Source organism: Panthera tigris, chromosome C1, assembly GCF_018350195.1.
Source record: "Panthera tigris isolate Pti1 chromosome C1, P.tigris_Pti1_mat1.1, whole genome shotgun sequence".
Classification (NCBI taxonomy): domain Eukaryota; kingdom Metazoa; phylum Chordata; class Mammalia; order Carnivora; family Felidae; genus Panthera; species Panthera tigris.
This window is the reverse complement of record NC_056667.1, coordinates 165347747-165364484: the sequence shown is the minus strand read 5'-3', so window position 1 is coordinate 165364484 and position 16738 is coordinate 165347747. Positions and strand designations below refer to the sequence as shown.

Sequence of the window (16738 nt, the reverse complement as noted above, 5' to 3'; positions counted from 1 at the left end):
TAGAGAAAGGTGGGATATACCTACCCTACCATCCCCCAAATGTAGGCTCTTTTATTATGGAAACTTTAGGGTATGTTTTCAGCTATTTTGAAATTTTTGCACAGTCTCACCGAGGAACAAAGCTGTGTGACCAAAGTGGATAGAAGATAAATTTCTTTATACTCTAGTTTGATTCATGTATAGCACCAGTGAAATAGAGAAAATGTGGATTTTTACACACATACACGTGTTCTTCTAGAAAGCGTCTAAGACAGCGTTCAGCAGAAATGCATAATAATTAAGTCACTAAAAGAGAAAAGAACAAGGGTCATGTAATGAAGAAGAAAGTTATACGTGAAAATCTGTGCTAATAAATTTGTTATAATTGAATGTAAAATTTAGCTTTGAATTTTCTGCAGCTTGAGACAAATCATCTAAAAATGTACCTCTTATGTCTTAATAAGAAGAAATATAGTATACCAGAGGCTTAAAATTGAAATATTTAAAGGAATGTATTGTTTTGATCATTCATTTGATCTTCACATGAAACAAGGAGCAAAATACTGAACAAAGAGAAATACCCAAGTGTTTAAATGACCTCATCATTTGCATAAACACTGAAGCCCTTTCCATGTGGTTGATTCTAGTGGTATTATATTCTATCGTTTATTTCAAAGAATATATGAGCCTTATTCAAAATGAAAAGTTTAAGTTGTTTGTCCCTCATTACTCATGTCCGTGCACTTTCCTCCATTTTCAGCAATCTTATATTCTATATGGAGCTTGGTCTCATGTTTAAGATCATTGAATTTTATACCATAGATCCACATGAGAGTTTGTTTATTCACATAGGGTTATTTGTGAGTGAATTTTATGTATGTTCATTTCCATAAAGATACAAAGTGAGTTACAACAAACAAACTGGAGAGTGCAGACTGGTGATTTCAATGACTTTTGCCGATGATGCTGGAGAATACACTATTGTTATTCGTAATAAGCATGGCGAGACTTCTGCCTCTGCCTCCCTGCTGGAAGAAGGTAAATGCAGCCCTTAGTACTTCCTATGTGCCTGATAGGAATGGAAATGCAGGGAAGTAGCACTGTTGTGTGTTTATCAAAGACCTATTAAAATATCCCAGTTCTGATTCTGGCTCTGTCCCCATTGCTACCCTCTCTTGGCCTCAGCTATACAGAAAATGTTTTAGACCACGTGGCCTCAAAAGCCATGCTGGTGCTAAACATCACGGTTCTGGCACGAAGTTTCTATCTGGTGCCTTCATTTCTAGGCATATCGTGCCTTTGAAGATGCAAAGACTCCACACCTCACTGCCTTCCAGATCCAGACAGATAATATCAGTGAGTGGTAGGAAGATAGTGGCAAACTGGAGAGCATATGCCCCGCCTCAAGGGGGCAGTCATTCCCTGCCTCCACTGTGTTGTGACCAGGCACATACCTGCCAGGCTCAATGTTCCTAGAGTTTCTGGTATTTTAAAGAAAACTTGGAAATCAAGATTTTTCAGGATTCATAAGTAATTGGACAAAAAGCATAATGGCATTCAGGCCAAACTGAATGTATCTGTGGGTCACATTTACTTTCCCTTAATTGTTCACATTTACAGCTGACCATCCCATGTTTTGTCTCATTTGACCTGCCCAGTACCCCTTAGAGAAAGTTAGGATATTATCCTAATTTAGCAGATGGAGAACTCAAGACCCAGGAAGATAGATGAATTGCCAAAAGCCACATGGCAAATTAGGAAGACCCCCAGGATAGTTCCTAAAGAACTGACTGCTAACATAAAATTCTTTCTACAACAGTACCGGCTGCTTTGACTTGTCAAGGCAAGTTTGTTTTTGAATTTCAATCTAACAGATATTGAGCACCTTGAGAGTAAAATTTAGAAAATCTGGCTTTTGATTATCAACTTTCTCTAGTGTAGGGCTTGCCTGAATGAAGTGGCATGAAGGCTTTTTCATGAGAACATTAAAAATTAACTTATGTTCTTAAAACAAATGAGCAAAGGGGAGAAAGAGAAAGAGAGGGAGAGAGAGACAAACCAAGAAACAGACTCTTAACTGTGTGGAACACACTGCTGGTTACTGAAGGGGAGGTGGCTGGGGGGATGGGTGGAATAGGTGATGGGGATAAAGGAGGGCACTTGTCTTGACCATCACTGGATGTCAGAAGGAATTGTTGAATCACCTTAGTATACACCTGAAAGTAATATCACACTGTATGTTAACTATACTGGAATTTCAGTCAAAACTTTAAAACAACTTCTGTTTTTAACTCCTAGCTGATTATGAGTCACTGATGAAGTCCCAGCAAGAAATGCTTTACCAAACACAAATGACTGCATTTGTGCAAGAACCTAAAGTTGGAGAAATAGCACCTGGATTTTTCTACTCTGATTATGAAAAAGAGTATGAAAAAGAACAGGCCTTAATTAGGAAAAAAATGGCCAAAGATACTGTAATGGTCAGAACTTTCGTAGAAGAACAGGTGAGTATAAGAATAATGACCAAGCAAATCATCTCATAAATTACACTTTCCTTCCAAGGTGCCCCTCTTTTTGTTTGATATTTTCATTGTCAGGTGATGGGGTAAGGATTGGGCTATAGTTATTAGCTCCAAGTTCACTGCCGATGAGTTTCCTTAACCTTCATGACCTGCTGCATAATGTGGCTTTAGAAATAAGGATTCTATATATGCAGGAAAAGATAAATATTAGAATGACCAGGTCCACTGCTGCCCAAATCCCTTCATCTGTAGAATGAGCATCCCAAAGTAACCTGTGCCTTTAGAATGTCATTGACCCAAGATGCCACAGCATGAACTGACAGAGATGATGGTAATGCAGATTAGAAAACAAAACAGGGACTCCTATAATTCTCACTGAAAAACAAAAACAAACAAAAATCTTCCTAGATTTTCCCCCCAAAACTTGGATCCTTATCTCTGAAACTAATACTCTTTTTTAAAAAGTTAATTTACTTATTTTAAAAGACAGCATGTGCATGAGCAGGGAAGGGGCACAGAGAGAGGGAGAGAGAGAGAATACCAAGCAGGCTCCGCACTGTCAGCGCAGAGTCCCACATGGGGCTCAGTCTCATGAACCGCGAGATCATGACCTGAGCCAAAATTAAGAGTTGGATGATTAACCAACTAAGCGACCAAGGTGCCCCTGAAACTAATAGTCTTAAAGCATTTCTGTCTGTCAAGATTTATATATTTTTAACAAACTGTCATCTTTTTTACTACATAGGAATTCCATATTTCTTCCTTTGAAGAGAGGCTCATCAAAGAAATTGAATACAGAATAATAAAGACTACATTAGAAGAACTTCTTGAAGAAGATGGAGAAGAAAAGATGGCAGTTGACATTTCTGAATCTGAAGCTATTGAAGCAGGATTTGATTTAAGAATCAAGAATTATAGAATTCTTGAGGGAATGGGTGTTACTTTTCATTGCAAGATGTCTGGCTATCCATTACCCAAGGTAAAAAAATAAACATCATGCCTCCACACTACAATAAAGATATACATCATCTACAATAACTATTTTATCTAATTTTTTTCAAATATGCATATTATTTGCAGATTGCATGGTACAAAGATGGCAAGCGCATCAAACATGGAGAGAGATACCAAATGGACTTTCTGCAAGATGGCAGAGCTAGTCTGCGAATACCTGTTGTTCTTCCAGAAGATGAAGGCATCTACACCGCATTTGCCAGCAATATTAAGGGAAATGCAATTTGCTCAGGGAAATTGTATGTGGAACCTGCTGCACCTCTCAGTGCTCCGACTTACATACCTACGCCAGAATCAGTGAGCAGAATAAGGTAAGACTCAGAACAATTTGGGTTGATTAACGTTTAAATTGTTTAAAACACCAAATATCCCAATAGCAAATTGCTGTTGTGTGGGGGCCAAAAAAGTGGAGATAACACCAAAACTTGCCATTCGCAATTCAGATGATGCCAAGAGTTTTTACTTCTTGCCCCTCTGCCAGGTGAGCAAAGCATTGTCATTAGTGTGGCATGCTATTCATTTGCTGGTGCTAGAACCAATATGAAAACTATAAAGGTTTACTTAATACCTGATTTTACATATGTTATCTCTAATTTATACAACAACCCTGCAATGTAGGTATTCTTATTACTATTTTAGAAGTGGGGGCACTTAATCTTTGTGAGCCTATAAAAATTGTCTTAGTTCACCAGCCCTGATTGTGCCAGCACTTGAAATTCAATCCAAGCCAGTCTGGCTGCAATGGGCAAATAGGTTTTTGGTTTTTTTCAAATTAATTTCTATGTTTTCCCTTCCCTTGGATAAAAAATTATATTTCTCTTTTTCTATAAATTTATTCATTGGGTTATTTAACTGACCAACATTTATTGAGATGTTTTAGCAGTTGAATCAGAAGGGTTTGGTGACTAATTCAGGTGATGATGGAAAGACTGTATTAAGAATTATTCCAAGATTTTAAGGCTGAGTACTTGACTGTGTTGAATAATACTGACTGGGATTGAGGATATATGGAAAACATAGATTTGGGGGCAACAATAATGTATTCTGTTTTGGATCCCAGTGAGTTTGAAGTGCCTTCTAATAATATATGAAGTATATTCTAAAATAACATTTCTAAGAAGGGGGTTTGTTTATTTTGCTTTGTTTTCTCTGTGCCTCATGAAAATATTCTGTTTTGTTTTTCAGATCCATCTCTCCACGTTCAGTGAGTAGATCTCCTATACGCATGTCTCCTGCACGCATGTCCCCTGCAAGGATGTCACCTGCACGGATGTCCCCTGCAAGAATGTCTCCTGGACGTCGGCTGGAGGAAACAGATGAGTCACAACTTGAGAGACTGTATAAGCCAGTCTTTGTGTTAAAGCCTGCTTCTTTCAAATGTTTAGAAGGACAAACTGCCAGATTTGACTTAAAGGTTGTCGGTAGACCTATGCCAGAGACCTTCTGGTTTCATGATGGTAAGTATGATAATTTTTTACTTACAAATCATTAAACACAAAAATAAGCTTATATGTATGTACAACACTTTTTAAAAAGAACTATTTTAATCTATGTTTTCTTTTTTACTTAATTTTTTACAGGCCAGCAAATTGTCAATGATTATACCCATAAAGTAGTCATTAAAGAAGATGGTACCCAATCACTGATTATTGTCCCTGCATCCCCCAGTGATTCTGGGGAATGGACTGTGGTTGCCCAAAACAGGGCAGGCAAATCTTCGATTTCAGTGATTTTAACTGTGGAAGGTATTAGCCCTTAATAAAGAAACTACCTTATTACTTGGGCTATAAACAGGTATTTCAGCCCTACTCACTCTGAATCACAAACTTTCTCTTCCAGCTGTGGAACACCAGGTAAAACCAATGTTTGTGGAAAAACTAAAAAATGTCAATATAAAGGAAGGTTCTCGACTTGAAATGAAAGTCAGAGCTACGGGTAATCCCAACCCTGACATTGTATGGCTGAAAAACAGTGACATCATTGTACCTCATAAATATCCAAGAATCATGTGAGTTTGCTTGAAAATAATAAAACTAAGCTCATTATCAAATCCAAATAACTAAAGAAGCAATAACTACTTCTGTATTGATTTTTCTTCCCTTTTTATAGAATTGAAGGCATAAAGGGAGAAGCTGCCCTCAGAATTGATTCCACTGTCAGCCAAGATTCTGCCTGGTATACTGCAACTGCTATCAATAAGGCTGGTAGAGATACTACGAGATGCAAAGTAAATGTTGAAGTTGAGTTTGCAGAGCCTGAACCAGAGAGAAAATTAATCATCCCACGAGGGACATATAGAGCAAAAGAGATTGCAGCCCCAGAACTGGAGCCCCTCCATATGCGATATGGTCAAGAGCAATGGGAAGAGGGTGACCTCTACGATAAAGAGAAACAACAGAAACCATTTTTCAAGAAAAAACTCACTTCCTTAAGACTCAAGCGCTTTGGGCCCGCCCACTTTGAGTGTAGGCTAACACCAATTGGTGACCCAACAATGGTGGTGGAATGGCTCCATGATGGGAAGCCACTTGAAGCAGCCAACAGGCTCCGTATGATCAATGAGTTTGGGTATTGCAGCCTTGATTATGGGGTTGCATATTCCAGAGACAGTGGTATCATTACTTGTAGAGCTACTAACAAATATGGAACAGATCACACATCTGCTACACTTATTGTTAAAGATGAAAAAAGTCTTGTAGAAGAGTCTCAATTGCCTGAGGGGAGGAAAGGCTTACAAAGAATTGAAGAGTTAGAGAGGATGGCTCATGAAGGTGCTCTTACAGGTGTAACAACAGATCAAAAAGAGAAGCAAAAGCCAGACATTGTTTTGTTCCCAGAGCCAGTAAGAGTACTTGAAGGGGAGACCGCTAGATTCCGTTGCCGAGTGACCGGTTACCCTCAACCCAAAGTCAACTGGTACCTCAATGGACAGCTCATTCGCAAAAGCAAAAGGTTCAGAGTTCGTTATGATGGCATTCATTATTTGGACATCGTGGACTGCAAATCATACGATACAGGGGAAGTCAAGGTTACTGCAGAAAATCCTGAAGGTGTGATAGAGCATAAAGTGAAACTTGAGATCCAACAGAGGGAAGATTTTAGGTCTGTCCTCAGACGAGCCCCTGAACCAAAGCCCGAGTTTCATGTACATGAACCTGGAAAACTTCAGTTTGAAGTACAAAAAGTAGATAGACCTGTTGATACCACTGAAACCAAGGAAGTTGTGAAGTTGAAAAGGGCTGAAAGAATTACCCATGAAAAGGTACCTGAAGAGTCAGAAGAGCTGCGCAGTAAATTCAAGCGCAGAACTGAGGAGGGATATTATGAAGCAATTACTGCTGTGGAGCTCAAGTCTCGTAAGAAGGATGAATCCTATGAAGAACTCCTAAGAAAGACAAAAGATGAACTTCTCCACTGGACCAAAGAATTAACTGAAGAGGAAAAGAAAGCCCTTGCTGAAGAAGGCAAAATCACTATCCCAACTTTTAAACCTGATAAAATTGAACTAAGTCCTAGTATGGAAGCTCCTAAAATCTTTGAAAGAATCCAAAGCCAAACAGTGGGCCAAGGATCTGACGCACACTTCCGGGTCAGAGTGGTGGGAAAACCAGATCCTGAATGTGAATGGTACAAAAATGGGGTAAAGATCGAACGCTCTGACCGAATCTACTGGTACTGGCCCGAAGACAATGTTTGTGAACTGGTCATAAGAGACGTGACTGCTGAGGATTCTGCCAGCATCATGGTGAAAGCCATCAACATAGCTGGAGAAACCTCAAGCCATGCATTCTTACTTGTCCAAGGTAATTTCGATGTCTTTGGTTTGATGGATCTGTCTCTATTTATCCATGAATATCCATTGGTGTATTTCTTTTTATTTTATTTTCCCATTATTCAAATTGTGAATTTAATATAATGTCTTTTTCCCCCCTTTTCTTGTAGCCAAGCAATCGATCATTTTCACACAGGAATTACAAGATGTTGTTGCTAAGGAAAAAGACACCATGGCAACCTTTGAATGTGAAACTTCAGAGCCATTTGTCAAAGTGAAATGGTATAAAGATGGTGTGGAGGTTCACACGGGAGATAAATATAGGATGCACTCTGACAGAAAGGTTCACTTCCTGTCCATACTGACGATTGACACATCTGATGCTGAAGACTATAGCTGTGTACTTGTGGAAGATGAAAATGTAAAAACAACAGCGAAACTTATCGTCGAAGGTAGTAAATAATAATTTCACCATTTACTTAAGTTCTAAAGTCACCCTTAGTATGTGATTAAATTAGCTTTGCAATTTTCCTTTTATAAAAAGAACTATGTGGGAGTTGAATATAACCTCCATAGCAAGATTCCTGAATGTATACCACTAATTGAGATTATTGACAATTTGGATTTTTATTTTTTTTTCAAAATTTTTATTTCAAAATTATTGGATGGCATGACATGACATTCTTCTCTCACGTTAATGACAATTTGGATTTTTAAAAATCAAGGTTATTTTGATGCCTTATTTTTAAATTTTTACATTGAAATAAAATTCTGTTTTAAAAAAATTTTTAAATAAAATAACTTTTTTTATTGAAAATATATTCCTCAGTTCATCAGCAGGTACACATTAAGAATATTCCTGATAGCATGGGGGGATTTAAGAGACTTACAAGGAATTTTCTCTACCCTAAGTCTAGATGTGTAACTCTCAAGAAAAATTAACTTCTCTTTATCTTATGCCTCAGGTGCAGTTGTTGAGTTTGTGAAGGAACTTCAGGATATAGAAGTTCCAGAATCATTTTCAGGAGAGTTAGAGTGCATTATATCCCCAGAAAATATAGAAGGCAAATGGTATCATAACGGTGTGGAGCTGAAATCCAATGGTAAATACACAATTACATCTCGCCGTGGACGTCAGAACCTCACAGTTAAGGATGTGACCAAAGAGGACCAGGGAGAATACACCTTTGTTGTCGATGGGAAAAAGACAACCTGTAAACTAAAGATGAAACGTAAGTCTGCCTGTTCTTTTTGGCCTGAAGGGAATATCATTATGGCTTATTGATAAGAAATGATCATAACTTTCACTTTTCTCCCCATATTTCACAGCCCGTCCCATTGCTATTCTACAAGGACTTAGTGATCAAAAAGTCTGTGAAGGTGACATTGTTCAGCTTGAAGTTAAGGTCTCCTTAGAGAATGTGGAAGGTGTCTGGATGAAAGATGGCCAAGAAGTACAGCCTAGTGACAGGGTTCACATTGTGATAGACAAACAGTCACATATGCTGCTTATTGAAGACATGACTAAAGAGGATGCTGGAAATTACTCCTTCACCATTCCATCCCTTGGACTATCAACCAGTGGGCGTGTCTCTGTCTACAGTGAGTGCAACTTACATATTTTTATGTGTATATTTTTAAGTGAGGTAGAAAACTTTAATTAGCAGGCATTTAAAACAAAATTCACATTAATAAATGTGTGTGTGTGTGTGTGTCTGTGTCTGTGTGTGTGTGTCTGTGTCTGTGTGGTTTTGCAGGTGTTGAAGTGATAACACCTCTGAAGGATGTTAATGTGATTGAGGGTACCAAGGCTGTGCTCGAATGCAAGGTCTCAGTCCCTGATGTGACTTCTGTTAAATGGTACTTAAATGATGAACAAATCAAGCCTGATGATCGTGTACAAGCCATCGTCAAAGGCACTAAGCAGCGACTAGTGATTAACCGGACCCACGCCTCAGATGAAGGACCTTACAAGCTGATGGTTGGCAGAGTCGAAACTAGCTGTGATCTTTCTGTGGAAAGTAAGGATTCTTCCATTTAACTTATTATAGTTTTAAGCATTCTATTTTCCCAGTGTAATATTAACCAAGTGTTTATTTTCTTTTTCCCCAGAAATTAAAATTATCAGAGGTCTTCGTGACCTTACCTGTACAGAAACCCAAAATGTGGTCTTAGAAGTTGAGCTATCCCACTCAGGAATTGATGTTTTGTGGAATTTTAAGGACAAAGAAATCACACCCAGTTCCAAATATAAAATTGAAGCTCATGGAAAAATATATAAGCTGACAGTTCTAAATATGATGAAAGATGATGAAGGAAAATATACATTTTTTGCTGGAGAAAATATGACATCTGGAAAACTTACTGTGGCAGGTTGGTACATTTGTCATTCAATCTGAGTTCTTATGTGGGGTACTTATTTCAATTTAAGAAATTGTGGCCCATTTCCTTCCAAATTCCCATCAGGTTCCTTCTTCCATGCCTCTGCTTATGCTGTTCTCAAAGTCAGGAGTCCCCTCAACACTTTCCCCACCATGTGCTTCTAGGGAGACCTACCTCAAATGCCATCTTTTTGTGAAGCCTTCCTTAATCTTCTCATTTGTATAAGATCTTACTCCAACAACCTCAGGATTGTTTTGTGTGTGTCTCTTCCATGGCCTTTATCACATACTTTTCTCATTGCCCATTTCTTCTTCTCACACCAGAGTATAAACTCTTCCAATCTGGAATTTTGCTTCTTTCCCATCTTTGTTCTCTAACATATTGCACGTGATAGATGATCGATAAACATTTGTTGAACTGAGCTTTATTTAAACTTTCCTACTCTAAAGGTGTATTTCTTTTTTTTTAATCATTCTTATTTCTTCAACTTTTGTTTCTTTTGTTCCCTTCATACTTGTTTTATGAACCCAGTGAAAATTTTAAAATATAACTCAATGTATCTGTATATCTCTTTCTTGTGACATGAAGTAGACCATTCTCATTCAGCAGAAATCCCTAGTTTCAAAATGGAGAACCAAAAGCATAAATCAATTGCTAAGAAAAAAACTAGAAGTCATCATTAATTTGCTTGGTTTATTACAATTTAATTACTGAGGAGTTGAGATATGACATCGAGATTAAATTGCGTAGTCCATATGGGAATTGTGTGTCCCACTTCGTATGAGTTACCTAGATTATGCTTTATTACATTATAATATTTCTGCAGATATTTGACTATGAAAAACACTTCTGAAACAAAATTTTGGATCCTTCACTCTGACATGTGTAATATAAATTGCATGTTTTTAAATGTGTGCAAACAAGAAAAAACTATGAGCCCTTATATTATTTCACTCAACATTTTTTAAGGCTCTACCATAGGCAAGGACTGCTAGAAGCACAGGACACAAAAACAAATGAGGCATGATATTTTTTCTTGAGGAATTCACAATTTTTAGAGAGGGACAGATACATCAGTAACTAACTTGCTGAAGGAGCAATTTTTTCTGCCAGTGAATGATGGCCATGGAGACAAAGGGGGAAGCTTCATAAAAGAGATGACAGTTGTTAAAATAGTGATTTTTTAGTACATAAGAATCTCTTATCTTACAGAAACATTGATGACTGTATATTTTGTTTAGCACATCTTTTCCCAATCAAATATTAGACACATTTGCAGGAAACAATCCTTAGAAGACTAGGTAGAATGCTTTTGAAGAAGGAATTGAGTTAGAGGCCATCCATGTGGTATGGTTCTTAGAATTCAGTAGTAATTTACCGGTTGCTTTCCCTTTGCAAAACCTTCCTGATTCCAGTATTTTCCTTATCAGTCATGCAAACTTAGAATAGGGGTTTCTGTGATATCTTCTCAATATGGGCAACGATAATTCTATTCGACAGTTCATTATATTCAAAATCATGTTTTAAAATTTGATATTTTATATTTAATTGTGCAAAGATTTCCTTTTTGTATAAATATTTTTTTAAAGGACTCACACTTGTACTTCTCTTGTTCCAAAGGGGGGGCCATCTCTAAGCCACTCACCGATCAGACTGTGGCTGAATCACAGGAAGCTGTGTTTGAATGTGAAGTTGCCAACCCAGATGCTGAAGGAGAATGGCTGAAGGATGGCAAACACCTACCGCTGAGTAACAACATCAGAAGTGAATCTGATGACCACAAAAGGAGACTGATCATTGCTGCCACCAAATTAGATGACATGGGAGAATATACCTACAAGGTGGCCACCTCCAAAACATCTGCCAAACTCAAAGTTGAAGGTTAGTGATATAATAACAGATTTATCCATTCCACATTATATTATCTTCTTGCTGGCTCTCATTTTAAAAGTCAATGGTATAATTATTTTGGATGTCATGAATCATGATTTCATAAAATCATTATAAACTCTCCAAACTTTCTAAGCCATATACACAGGGCACAAAATTGCTTATAAGATGTGTTTCTGTGCAGAAGCCATTTCTTAGGTTCCAGCTTGGAGGAACAGCTTAATGAGATGCTCTCATTCTCCACCCTTCTTTTGTTCTTCTCCAGTCTATTAAGCTATTAGTATACAGCTGTGCAAACTTCATCTCATTCAAGTGTAGAAAAATCATTGCACAGTGTACATTTTAAACTGGATTCCAGGTTTTCGTAAATAATCTCAAGGTATCTTTTAAAATAGAGGTGCTGCATAAACCACAAAAGTTTTGATAACCGTTCTTTTGCAAGATGACCAGGTAATGATCTCATTCCAGGAATTCTTTTACTTGATGATACCATTTTTATTTCCTAAATCAATCATAAATTTGTCTCCAGCTGTCAAAATTAAGAAGACTCTGAAGAACCTCACGGTGACAGAGACACAGGATGCCGTTTTCACTGTGGAACTCACACACCCTAACGTAAAGGGTGTCCAATGGATCAAAAATGGGGTTGTGCTACGATCCAATGACAAGTATGACATCTCGGTCAAAGGAACAGTTTACACTCTGAGGATTAAAAACTGTGCTGTTGTGGATGAATCCGTGTATGGCTTCAAGCTTGGAAAGCTAGGAGCCAGTGCCAGACTGCACGTTGAGAGTAAGTTGATTCAGAAACACTTTACAAGTAGCCGGTTAATGGTTACCGCTAAGTTAACCCATATCCCTGAATTGTTTCAACTTTCCTCATTAGCTGTCAAGATCATTAAAAAGCCAAAAGATGTGACCGCCTTGGAAAATGCCACCGTTGCCTTCGAAGTTAGTGTTTCCCATGACACGGTTCCAGTAAAATGGTTCCACAAGAATGTGGAGATTAAGCCAAGTGACAAACACAGACTGGTCTCAGAAAGGAAGGTCCACAAACTGATGCTGCAGCATATTTCCCCCTCGGATGCTGGGGAATATACAGCGGTGGTGGGGCAATTGGAATGCAAAGCTAAACTTTTCGTGGAGAGTAAGTATGAGACAGGCCCCTATGGCGTTTCCCTAGATGATCCGCATGTGTTCATTTTTTGGTTGGTTGGTTTCACCCGCTTTTTAAAAAAATAATATATACTAACTGAAATACTCTTTGGTTTTCCCAAGCATTGCATATTACAAAAACCATGAAAAACATTGAGGTACCTGAGACGAAAAATGCCTCCTTTGAGTGTGAGGTGTCCCACTTCAATGTCCCTTCCATGTGGCTGAAGAATGGCGTGGAGATTGAGATGAGTGAGAAGTTCAAGATAGTCGTGCAAGGGAAACTCCACCAGCTGATCATCATGAACACCAGCACAGAGGACTCCGCAGAATACACATTTGTCTGCGGCAATGACCAAGTCAGCGCCACCCTGAAAGTGACCCGTAAGTACACAGGCAAAAAAGCTGTATAAAATATTCGGGAAACTCCTGGTTATTCCGTATTCTACACCTTTCCTTCCTAACCAGTTAACCCACCCAAAAATCCTTGATTGACACATCTACTATGTGTGCACACTTAGGCACTAGTATCTCTATCTGTTTAAAATTTTCTGATTAGAGTAGCCTGGAAAGGCTACCTACAAAGATGCTCTAGTGTCTATCACTAGCTCTTTCTGCTTGGCCTTGTTCTGTTGTAGAGGGGTACCTGGAAGCTCTCACAGCTCATATCCCTGAACTACAATCACCTTAGCAGACATACTAAACACATCCCTAGTTTTCACTCTGTGCTTGTTGTAACTCACATCATGCTGACACAAAGTCTCCTTGGGTGTATTTTCTTCCCCTTTGCAGCAATCATGATTACATCCATGCTGAAAGACATCAATGCTGAAGAAAAAGACACCATTACCTTTGAGGTAACCGTGAACTATGAAGGCATCTCATACAAATGGTTAAAGAATGGTGTGGAAATCAAATCAACTGACAGGTGCCAGATGAGAACCAAAAAGCTCACGCACTCACTGAACATCAGGAACGTGCACTTTGGGGATGCAGCTGAGTACACCTTTGTGGCTGGAAAAGCTACATCAACAGCCACCCTTTATGTGGAAGGTATGGTTTCACAAACGTCCTATCCATAAAAATAAATGTGAATACACTATGCAAAATGTTAATCAGTGCACTAATTAGTGAATGGAAAAATAAAATGTGGGTATCCATGTCACGAAATATTGTTAGCAATAAAAAGCCAGTGCTGGTACATGCTACAACATGGATGAATCTTAAAAACTTTACGCTAAGTGAAAGAAGCCAGTCCCATAGGACCATATATTGTGTGATTCCATTTATAGGAAATGTCAGAATACACAAATCTGTAGAGATACAGATTTGTCTCTAAATCTGAGGGCAGACAGTAGAAGGTGTCTGGAGGGTGATGGCTGAGGGGTGCATGGTTTCTTTCTGGGGTAATGGGAATATTCGAACATTGATCATGGTAATTGTTGCATGACTCTGACTATACTGAAGGCCACTGAATCGAACACTTTAAACAGGTGAATTGTATACTAAGTAAGTTATGTCATAAGGCTGTTAGAAAGGTTAATTTTTTTGCATGCTGTTTCCCAGCTCGTCATATAGAATTTAGGAAACACATTAAGGACATCAAGGTTCTCGAGAAGAAGCGAGCCATGTTTGAATGTGAAGTTTCTGAACCTGACATCACTGTCCAGTGGATGAAAGATGGCCAAGAACTGCCGATTGTGGATAGGTCAGTCGTTTTGTTTTGCCGCGTTCAAGGAATGCGCAGTTTGCTTTGAGTCACTGTGCATTGAACTTCAATTTCCATTTCATCTACAGAATAAAGATACAGAAAGAGAAATACGTCCACCGCCTCCTGATCCCATCCACCCGCATGTCTGATGCCGGGCAATACGCAGTGGTGGCAGGAGGCAACATATCCACTGCTAACCTCTTTGTAGAGGGCAGAGATGTTCGCATCCGGAGTATTAAAAAGTCGGTTCAGGTATTGTCTACATGCTGAATTTTGGGAGACATCATCAGGAGCCCGTAATCCGTAGTTTGGTATTCTAATTTTTTAACTTTAGAATTTTCTAAGCACAGTCTTCTAAAGAATGAAAACAGCTGATCCCTGCTGGCTTAGACTCTTGATCTGACATCAATTTAGTCACAGTTTTCCCTCACTTAGGGAAATGGTGTGTCCTTAGCAGCTGTCTAGATACTTTAATTAAAGCAGCTGTGGAAACTTCACTGTCTAACAAATGGCCACCTGCCAAGCCGCACAAACCAGAAAAGAACTAAAATTTAAGTTGCGGTGTTTACACAGCAGCTAGAACTCAGGGAATTTAGAACAAGGTGGCATTTCCTCAGAAGCCTTCTGTTATGGAGAGGCAGGTATGTAGGGACTTGGCTGGAAACACTTCCTCTGAGGTCCAAGAGGAAGACCGGTGCGGGCAAAGCTGGATTCCTAGCAAACATGCTGAGCCAGACACCTCTGCTCTCTACCACATGTGCAGAATTTATTCTCATGAGGGCCAGTCTTCTCAAATGATGTAATGGAGATAACATGGTAAGAGAAGTGTCATTAGAGTTCAGATTTATCATATTGCTCGTCTAAGGAGAACCGGGCCACTCAGGCCACCTGAATAAATCTTCTGTCCTTTATTGTCTGATTCTGAACCTTGATTTCCTCACTCTTAAAAACGAGGATAATAGCTTCCACCTACCCCAGTAGATTCTTGTTCCTACCCCATGAAATCAAATTGAGTACTAACTTAGAAGAGCTTTGTCGAAAATAAAAAGCCCATGGGCATAAAGTGTCATTATTTCTGTTATTATTAGTTAAGAAGCAAACATTTAAGGACTCGAACATGGTCTCTTTGGGGGCAGCATCTCTCCTCAGTGCAGGTATAAGCATGATTTCTACAGAAGAAGTTAGGGCACCAATTGTCCAAGGATATGCAGGACAAATCAGAATGTGACACAACCAGTCAGCTTTTTATATCGTAATGGATAAGTTTGGCACACTCTTGAAATAAGCAGTTTTAGAAACAGGTCAAAACTGAAAGGAAACCGGGGCTTCAATTCTCTTTTTCTGTTGTTCCATCAAAAGGTTATTGAGAAACAACGTGCTGTGGTTGAGTTTGAGGTCAACGAAGATGATGTGGATGCCCACTGGTATAAAGACGGCATTGAAATCAACTTCCAAATTCAAGAACGATACCAGTATGTGGTGGAGAGAAGAATCCACAGGATGTTTATCTCTGAGACCAGGCATAGCGATGCCGGCGAATACACCTTTGTGGCAGGAAGGAACAGGAGTTCTGTTACACTCTATGTCAATGGTAGGTGGAGATATTGATGTGTTTTGTGAATCCAGCTAGAGTAATCCTCTTCTTTAAGTTCCTAAAGTGCTGATAGTTTCTGGGAAATCTCTAGGGAAGCCATGGTCCTTATATGCTTGCAACTACATTTATTTTCACATCATTCCCTGGTAAAGGGACAGCAGCTATTAAAAAGACTTAAAGATGTCATTTCTTGAAAGTACCTAGTGGCTGGATCTTCATTGAGTTGGTCAACACTATTTGATAGCCACTGTATGTCAATTATAATAGACCCCCAATGGGTTTCTAGATACAGAATTCAGCTGGTCAAGTTTTCTGCCCTTGCCCCCAAGTGCTTAAGTACCAGTAGACTTACCAAGCCATAGGGTCATTTCCTTTGAGAAAACCCAAAGGTCCTCTTTGAGGCCCCAGAGGGCCTAGACAGCCACAGGCAATGTTCAACTAGGTTTTCTCTGCCCCAAGCCCTAGGATCATAGGCTCTTACTTTTAGGGGAAATTCCACATGCTACCAAAGGCTGAGAGGGGTGCCATTAAACCATTTTCTTTCTTCATTACAAACCTTAGAGCTGAATTTGAAACTGGCCTGGAAATGAGACTAACCTAAATAGAGAAAATGGACCATTCATCCCTATTTTAATTTTGAGTCATATCTGTCTGCACAAATACCCCTCAGGCAGATGAAGGAACTCTAGGAAAATCTCAAGTTAATAAAAAAGAACCAT

General features: G+C 38.9%; 1 protein-coding gene across 1 annotated transcript in view; it reads left to right on the top strand.

Annotated features, from left to right (window-relative positions):
* Window positions 1-16738, top strand: part of TTN (titin) — a 277250-nt gene that overhangs the window by 24987 nt on the left and 235525 nt on the right. The window contains 21 exon segments of the mRNA XM_042994799.1: window positions 875-1017; window positions 2278-2483; window positions 3247-3480; window positions 3582-3826; window positions 4701-4972; window positions 5096-5260; window positions 5355-5523; window positions 5625-7318; window positions 7458-7739; window positions 8253-8519; window positions 8617-8889; window positions 9045-9308; window positions 9400-9660; window positions 11290-11550; window positions 12089-12352; window positions 12446-12706; window positions 12838-13098; window positions 13507-13767; window positions 14281-14422; window positions 14512-14677; window positions 15785-16016. Of these exon segments, the coding sequence (XP_042850733.1) occupies window positions 875-1017; window positions 2278-2483; window positions 3247-3480; window positions 3582-3826; window positions 4701-4972; window positions 5096-5260; window positions 5355-5523; window positions 5625-7318; window positions 7458-7739; window positions 8253-8519; window positions 8617-8889; window positions 9045-9308; window positions 9400-9660; window positions 11290-11550; window positions 12089-12352; window positions 12446-12706; window positions 12838-13098; window positions 13507-13767; window positions 14281-14422; window positions 14512-14677; window positions 15785-16016 (6323 nt within the window).